Source organism: Rattus norvegicus, chromosome 9 (assembly GCF_021556685.1).
Source record: "Rattus norvegicus strain SHRSP/BbbUtx chromosome 9, alternate assembly SHRSP_T2T, whole genome shotgun sequence".
NCBI lineage: Eukaryota > Metazoa > Chordata > Mammalia > Rodentia > Muridae > Rattus > Rattus norvegicus.
The window spans coordinates 102,425,113-102,433,897 of NC_141542.1; the positions used below are offsets into that span (position 1 = coordinate 102,425,113).

General features: G+C 51.6%; 1 protein-coding gene across 1 annotated transcript; it reads right to left on the reverse strand.

Moving 5' to 3' along the window:
* Positions 1-4,058: 4,058 nt before the first annotated feature.
* Nppc (natriuretic peptide C) lies at positions 4,059-8,258 on the reverse strand. Its single transcript, NM_053750.1, is given in 3 exon segments — positions 4,059-4,561; positions 7,350-7,660; positions 8,053-8,258. Coding segments are annotated over 2 exon segments (381 nt in total). The 5' UTR covers positions 8,143-8,258; the 3' UTR covers positions 4,059-4,561; positions 7,350-7,369.
* Positions 8,259-8,785: the final 527 nt, after the last annotated feature.

Sequence of the window (8,785 nt, forward strand, 5' to 3'; positions counted from 1 at the left end):
CCGCCGCGATGGGCTGTCCTCCAAAGCCGCGAGCCAGAACAAACGCTTTCTTAGACTGCTTTTGTTAGTTGTGTTATTGAGGTCTCTGCTTCTGATTCATGGACCCAGTGACTCAGTGAGAACTTCCACTCCCTGGAGGAAGTGGAGAAGGGGGAAGAGAAGGAAGAGAAGGAAGAGGAGGAGGAAGAGGAAGAGGAAGAGAAGGAGGGGGGAGGAGAGTGGGGTTAGCTTACTTGCTGCCTTATCATGTGGTAGCTGCCCTCTCTCATGTCACTGTGAGGTAGGAAAGCCCGAAATGGGTGCTATCACGATGCTCTTAGACTTTCCAGACCCTGGAACAAGGCGCTAAGTAAATTTCTACTCTTCGTCAACGGCCTGCTCAGGTGTTCTGCTATAGGGATAGAAAATGCATTTACGCGCTCTGACCACCAATACTCCCTCCCAATATACTTTTCTCAAACTCGAGTATGGACTTCTCTGTCTGCCACCCTGCCCTATTGCCTTGGCTAGGAGCTCTTCTCAAGGCTCTGATTGCGTCTAGACATCATGTCCTTGCTGATCACTCCTGGGTCTCCTGTCCAGCACAACTCATCCTCCTACCATGTGCAGTGTAAAAGAAGCAAGCACCAGGAACCCCGTGACTGGGACCTGGAAATACCTCATTGTCTCCCAGCACCTCATCACTTCCGTGCCTCTGTACTTTGAGTGCCACATCTCAGAATTACACCTCCAGGTGGACTTGAGGGGTCTCTCCTCCAGGTATTTTAGAAGCCCAAGGTCGGGTTCCTGGGCTACTTCTGCTTCTCTTATCAGCAGCTGTGCACCTGGGATCAGGGAGGCTTGGGAATGTCTCCATAGTGTACCCTGTCTCCCTTTATATCTGAGGACTTCAGCAAAGGACTTCCAACATTTGTTGAAACTGTGATCTATGTCTCTCTGTGATACTGTGCACACGTGCGTGCATGTACCTATGCATGCACTGGGAGGCCACAAGATGTCAGGTGTCCCTCTCTATCATAAAGTTCGGTGAGGATCTCTCACTGACCCTGGAGCTAGACTGGCAGTCAGCAAACCCCAGTGATTGTCTGCCTCAGTTCCCCACAGTGCTGGAGTTACAGGTCTGAGCGAGGCCATGGCCGGAGTTTTACATGAGTGCTGAATACAGTAACTCCAGTCCGTGTGTAGCCAGTGCTCTTGCACATGGAACCTTCCCCAGCCCTGCACATAGGTTTTGAGGTTCTATTCTTTGACTATCCTGAAATATGTGCGGATACCATAGCTCACGTGCTCTGTGCGTTCCCATCCTGAGAACTTCTACAAAGGGTCTCCTCAGGGACACAGTAGGCCCTGAGGCCTTCTAGAATCTGGAGCTTTCTGTTTCTCTGCTGTACTTTGGAACACCCCACTCAACTGGCCCTGCACAGAGGTGTCTAACACTGCCAAGGACCCCTCCTTGCACCAGAGGACCAGGACTCTAGCCAGCCCCATCACTGGGGCCACATTTCCAGATACTGGCAGTTAGTGTTTCCCAAGTGGGAGAAAAGGTGCAGGTCTCCAGGTAACAAGAGATGAGACTCTGGGAACCAGGAAGGAGACAAGACCCAGATGGGAGGCTTCAAGCTCCTGGGCTGTATCACTAAGGAATACCTGAGCCTTCTAAGTATTTCTGATTACTTTCTGAGGGTTTGTCAACCCTTCCTGGTTTCTAGCAGAATTCCCAGACTGGCATACATGTCTCTATTGCTAAGGAGGCAGACTCAGGACTTCAAGTCTGTGTTAGTTTTTATCCTTGCTCTGACAGAATAGCAGCCAAAAGTGACTTGAGAAAGAAGAGTTTTAGCTCACAGTTCGAAGGTGCAGTCACTTATGGAGGGGGAGACAGGATGGCATTAAGGCTGTAGTGAGGAAGCAGAGAGAGAGAGAGAGAGAGAGAGAGAGAGAGAGAGAGAGAGAGAGAGAGAGATAAATGCTGGTTCTCTCACTCCCCATTCTCTTTGAAGTTTTATTTAGTTATTTATTTAATTTATTTTTCATTGCTTATGCATATGTATGTGTCTGGGTACATGCACGTGCCCAAGGAAGTGAGAAGGCTGTCGGATCCCCTGGAGCTGGGGTTACAGGTAGTAGGCCAGCTTACACTGGCGTTGAGACAAACCCGAGTCCTCTGCGGGAATAATGCACACTCTTAACCACCAAGCCGACTGTCCAGCTCCTTCTCATTTCTGTTCCATCTAAAACCCCAGCCTGTGGGTTGGTTATCCCACCTCAGTTCATCAACCTAGAAACTCGCTTACACCTGGCGGGTAGCTTCCTAAGCTTCCTAAGCAGTTCTACACTAGATCCTGTTAGGTTGACAACATTAACCATCACAGGAGAGCAGTTGTCTAGTGACATCCAGGACCCAAGCCAACAAGCTGAGGGTCTGGTCTCACCATGGGGGTTGACATTGTCAGCAGTGGGCCTTGCTTATTTTGGGGGGGGCTATAGAGAAGGAGGGCAGCATAGGAGGACAGTATTCATCAGAGAGCGCTTATCAGTTCTTATCAGCAGTTACCGGTGGCCCCAGGGACGGCCAATGGAAAATCCCTTTTTGTCTCCAGGGGTAATTCCCTGGATCACAGATTTTTCTGGCCCCTTTGCCTGGGCTTTGAGAAGCACCTGCCTCAACACCAGCAAAGCCACAGTGTGGCCATCTGCCTAGCTCTTGTCATCTCCAAGGCTCTGGCCTATCCCAGCCATAGATGTGGGGCAAGGCAGAGGAAGGCAGGCAACCACACTCAAGACTGGTCATTTGGCCCCCAGGAGGGGATTGGGAATGTCCCCTAGGATCCTGGAAATCCTAGGACAGGAAGGGCTCTAGGCTCCTCCAGCCAGGTTGCATCTTGCTGTGTCGGCCAGAACTGTGAGACTCTGTGCTGAAGGGCTGCCTCAGAGTGAAGGTCAGAGGCCTGGGACTGCAGAAAGGCCAGGTGTTACCAGGTACTCCTCCAGTGACACTCGTCTCCTGGAGCTCTTCTGCAAGGCCTGCTGATCCCAGGGCACAGGACCACACGCATTCCCAACCCACCTGGTGTCTCGATGCCACCAAGAGGTTTTTTATTTCATTTATTTTTCTCCCCTAGGTCTTGTTCTATAGCCCTGGCTGGCCTGTAACTTATTCTGTCCACTAGGCTGGACTTGGTCTTGTGGCGATTTTCCTGCCTACTACCAGGTGCTGGGGATACAGAAACAGGCCACCACCCCATTCAGTTGGAACAGGCTCTTTGTGACCCTTCTTTCCTCTGACGGGGTCAGGTGTCAGGGAAGCCTTCATAGCCGTGTCACTGAATGGAGGATATGGTGAGATCACTGCTGAATTATTTAAAAGTTTCCCGCTGATTTCAAGAAAAGAGATTCTAGTCTAAATTATATTCATAAATTACAAATCATTATTCGTAATTTCACACTCAAAGCTCGGACACCGTGATTGTTATCAGGCTCCTCACCAGGCGTCCCCCACGGCGCACGTGTGGAATCGGACCATTCCTGTTTCTCCTCAGAGGTATGTGGCCTGAGGTGCCGTCTGGGCACCGCGGTGCTTATGGGGTGAGGGGGAGCTGCCCACTCAAGGCCTTGGAGGCACCTCTATAAAAGAAGCTTGGGAAGGTAACTTGGAAATCCCACGAGGCATACAGACATATCCTCAAGACAGAGGGCAAATTTGGAGCAGTTTCTTCTCATAGCAGAGAGAAGATGGGATGGCATGGGGGTCCCTAAAGCAGCTACACCAACTCCAGTCAGCTTTTGACATCAGCCCTTGACCCAGACATTGAGACAGAGCTGAGAGTTACCCTGCAGTGGTTCACACAGCCGGAGAGACCCACTTCAGTAGCTTGAAGGGTGGAGAGGCAGGGATCTGCATTTCCTAGGCTCCCAAAGGGACGTTGACACAGAGCAGTTCAGAGTTGGGAACCTGACTGACAGATCTATTTGGAGGCAGACGCCTTGTCTTCTCCCTCTGCTCAGTCTGATTTTGAACTGAAAAGCGATGAATAAATAAAGACAATTTTCAAGATGTTCATGGAATGGCTTTTTTTTTTTTTAACATTTTTTTTCAACTAGTTAGGACAAAAACATTACAATGGTTGGCTTCTTTCATTTAGTTACATAAATAAAATTTTTATAAATATCTCTTTATAAACAATATAAATAGCTTTACAACATAAATACATTTATGCATGATGTGAATTTACAAACAGCAATGTTTTTACAGCTAGCTGGTTTTGTCAGTCACTTTAAAAACCGTCCCTTGTCATCAAGTCGGTGTGGGAGTGTGTGTCTCATGTATATAATATATATATAATATATAATTTTTTATTTTTCATTTTCAAAAAAAAACCCCAAACAATAAAATCATCCCCTCCCCTCCCCAAATAATAATAAAACAGCTGGTGTTGTGTATTGCCAGTACCAGGAGGAAAAAATAAAAAGAAATGTAAAAGCCACATTGCGTTGGAGGTGTTTCCAGATGCTGGAGGCTGATGACCAAGGATGACCTCAGTGCACAGTGCAGTTCCCAATCCTGAAACACAAAGTGGACACAGGACACTCAGTTCTGGCCTCTGAGCTAGAAAGGCCCATCCTACAAGGTAGTTGTAGAACCTTCCCCCCTTTCTTACAGTAACACAAGGCAAAGCACTTGTGCCTTTGATCTACTGGTCCTTGACTGGCACTGGCTGGACCAGCACTGGTGAACCATAATATATGCCAGGCCCAAGCCCCTCCCCTAAGACTTAACTACAGGCTTTGCTCTCTGCAATGGGTGGGAATAGTGGGGCCCCTTTCCAGCTCATTTTTGCTATAACACAAACCCTCAGGGCAGTCACTTTCATCTGGTTTCACGTCTGCTTAGCTGTGTAGGGACAGAGAAGATGATATCTCAGGGGGAAGGGTGTCCTATTCTGGCCTCAAATCCTTGATCTGATTTGACTTCCTGGATGGCTCCAAGGAGCTTTGAGCTCACCTATAAAATGGTTAATAGCCACCTCTCAGAACTGGCGCTGGGATTTAACAAAGGGCCACATATTAAGCATCTGCCCTGTCTGGGTCACAGCTTCTAAGCAGCAAAGAGTACTTTCTCTCCAAACTAGCTCTGTCTTAGAGATTGGTTGTTCCAAAGTCCCCTTCTGCGGCATCTGGTGGTGTCTGGCCACCAGTTTGGGCAAACGTACAGCTTTGCTGAGCTGGTGGTTTTGAAGGGTGTGAGTAAGCTGTACTCAGTCCCTACTAGTGGTGGCTGCATGGTTCTGCACGTTCAGAAAACTGGTGGACATGCAGGGCCCTCCTAAAGCACCACTCTCACAAGGGGGCCTGGCTCTGATGGTCTGGACAATTCTCCCTAACTCGCTTCTCTGGCTGTTTCATGGGTGGTGTTCCTAGGACCCAGAGGCAAAGTGTCCATTGAGGTCTTGGCCACACCCGAATCTCTGTCAGTAGTATAATCAAAACCTATAACCATCAGCGACAGTCATTATGATGGTGCTTGGAGCCAAAATCAACCTCTGAGTGGAGAAATGGGTGGAGCCTTGGGGGTTTTCATCTGTATGAAGGATGAATCTTGCGCTCTTCCATAAGACCGGGTGGGCGGGTAGTCTCCAGTGGGAGACTTCCGGTTGGAAGGATGATCTATCCTCTCACTGGGGCTGCTGACCTCTTCTGGTCAAATTGGGTGTAGAAGCCTTAATTCTCTTGATTTCCCCTCAACATTCTCACTACCTTGTGCCCACAGATGTCTAAAGCCCCTTCAGGGAAATACACCCCAGGCAGCCACCCAGAGGTTAAGTAACTTTGGTTTAGACTCTAAAGTCCTTCCTTGGCACGGAAATTGCAAACTGGAAATCCAAGTCCCAGACTCCATCTCTTAGATGTTCATATGGAAGAGAGCAAAAGACACCATGGCGGAAGCTTCAAGGTCTGCCCATAAGTACTAGGGTCACTGCTCTCCCTGAGTAGAGGAGAGGAGAGACCTAACCCCTCTGTAGAACTTGGGTGAAGCACATAGCCTGTTCAAGACTGGGTGCAGAGAGGAGAGGGCCAGCGGAGATCTAGAGCCAGGGGCACTTGATACAACTCCTGAACTGGGGTATGTGTTTCTCTTGTCATTGGCCAGTATCTCCCAAGGTCCCTTCTGGGTATGATGTGGGTTCCTGAGCGTCTGTCCCTTAAGTTACTCACAAATTAATATGGGGACACAATCAAGTACACAGAGCACTGTATTTCTGCAAAAGTCTCTCATGCTGCTAAAAAAAAAAAAATAAAGAGGCTCCCTCCATGTGATGGGGAAGGTGTTCCTATTCACTGGGAAAAGACTGGCCCTGGTCAGTCTTCCTGGGTTGGGGAGAGCAGCCTCCCCACCCCTGGGGTGGGATAGAGCAAGAGGCAAAGCCAAGGAACGGCAGAGGCCTGACTGTAAAACCCTTATCTAAGTAGGGTGTGTCCCTTCATATCATCAGGGATGAAGGGCAGAAGGAAGCCAGGAAGGATCCAGCAGCCTCTGACCCGGATGTTGGGAAGATGGAGGTTTCCCGTCTCAGTGGAGGGGAAGGAGGCCAGAAATAGTTCAGAGCACCACAAGGTTGGTAAAGAACTCAGTTTGGACACACTAAGTTTGAGGTTAGGGCAAGAAATAAGCTTTAGCATGTCCCTTTGCCTCTCTCTTGAAACAGGGTCACAAACCTAAGGTTCATCTCGGACGCACCAGGGCTGCAGCATCAGGACCCTGGATAGACCAGTTTGCCCACAGTTGGGTTGAGCGCAGGGGTAAGATTCAGAATGCCTCAGGCAGAAAGGTGCCCTGCTGCTGCCCACAGAGGTTCTCTCATGAGGGGCAGGCATATCCTCATACTCGCCTCACTTGAGGGACAGCAGCCTCAGAAAGACTTTCTAGCACTTGACTGCCTGGCTGCTGGCGCAGGGCTGGTGGTACCCCTTTCCCTCACTCTTTCCAGGATCTCTCTAACAATTTTCCAGTTGGCTAGCTGGCTAGTGGTCAGTGGTGGGTTTGGAGGCTGGGTCTGCATAAGTCTGTCTCTGCTTTTCTAGAGGAAGCCAGATGGGGTACTCTAAGGCTGAGCCCAGTCTCTGACCTGGCCTATGTTCAGTTCATTTCATTAATTTGTAAAATGGGATATGTAAGGTAGCAGGCAAATGTCTGGATTTCACTTGATCTCATGCTCAAATCGGTTGGGGGAAGGTCACAGGGCATAGGGGTCAGGGAGGAAACCAAACAGTCTGCGAAGGGCAGTGATAGAGCTTGGTTCTCCGCGGTTGCAGAGCTGGGCGAGCGGGGAGCGTCTGATGGTGTTACTCACCGCCGCCAGGGGTCGCTGCACTAACATCCCAGACCGCTCATGGAGCCGATCCGGTCCAGCTTGAGGCCAAAGCAGCCTTTGGACAAGCCCTTCTTGTTGCCGCCTTTGTATTTGCGCGCGTTGGGGTGCTCGTGCAGAAGGCGAGCCCACGCCGCCCGGGACTTGGTGTCCACACGCAGGTCCCGAAGCAGTCGCGATCGGTCTCCCTTGAGATTGGCTCCCCCGCCGCCTGGAGTCTTGTCACCCTTTTTCTGATTGCCACCAGCTGCCTGGGGCTCTGCCAGCTCCTCCCCTGGCGGGGTTCTCGGGACCTGTCGGAGAAAAGAGTGTACAGGTGAAAGAGTGCACCGATGTAGTGCGGATGACTTTTACGGGGCCCAGAGTGGCACGGCCCTCCACAGCCATGAGCGTGCCTCCACGGATGCGGGACAGCTGAGTCCGGCATCCACCTGCCACGCAGCCTTCGTGCCTGCTCCTCCGGGAGCCCCTTGCTCTTCCCGTGCCACTGGTCCTGCTGGGTACATTAGGGCACGGGAGATGTGCATGTGTCGACATTCTCCCGAGGCTGGGGAACGAACCCTAGAAGTCCCTGCTTTGAGGGAGCAAGTCCGAGGGGTCTGCCTTTCCGGGCTCTCTGCTCCCTCCTGCGCACCTCATCCTTCCACGCCCCTCACAAACCCAGGGTCCCCGCGACAGCACCCACCTTCGGTGGTGTCCCGGGCTTGGCTTCGGAGGGCCGGAGTGAGAGTAGCGCGAGCAGCAGGGCACAGGCGATCAGCTGGGAGAGGTGCATGGTGCCGATGGGACCGAGGGGTGCAGACAGTCTGCAGCCGGGACGGCCGGTGAGCAGTCCGACAAGCGGTTGCAGAGCAGGATTGCCAAGCGAGCACGGGTCCTACTGCTGTGCGGCGCCGGCTGGGTGCGCTCTGAGTCCGTGGCTGGGCTGGAGCCTTTATAATCCAACCTGCCGCTGATGTCATCTTCCCGCCCACCCGGCCGCCAGGGCCAATGGCACAGCGCACGCGGCCGAATCGACGGCCGGGAGGGGGCCGCGGGGGCTCCCTCTTCTGCTCCCACCCACATCCCACCTCCGAAGGAGCCCGCGGCTCGGCCCGCTGCGCTCAAAGCCACAAAGCGGCGCGCAAAAGAGAACTCCATTTGTAGAATGCGCTCGCCCTAGTACTCAGGCTTCTAGGTGTCCAGTGAGCTGTGTATCCGCTGGATCCTCACTGCGCGCACTGCTCCTGATACGCGTCTGTACTCTTCTTGCAGGTGCAGAGGCTTAGAAGAAATGTCCCTCTGCAAAGTTACAGAGGTAGAAAGTTGATCCACGCAGACTGCCCTGTTTCCAAACTCTTCACAGGCGCCTGACACGCGCTAACCAGGGTGGAAGGGCTGACCATGTCTGGATGCCCTTACACTGGGGCAGCAGAGGA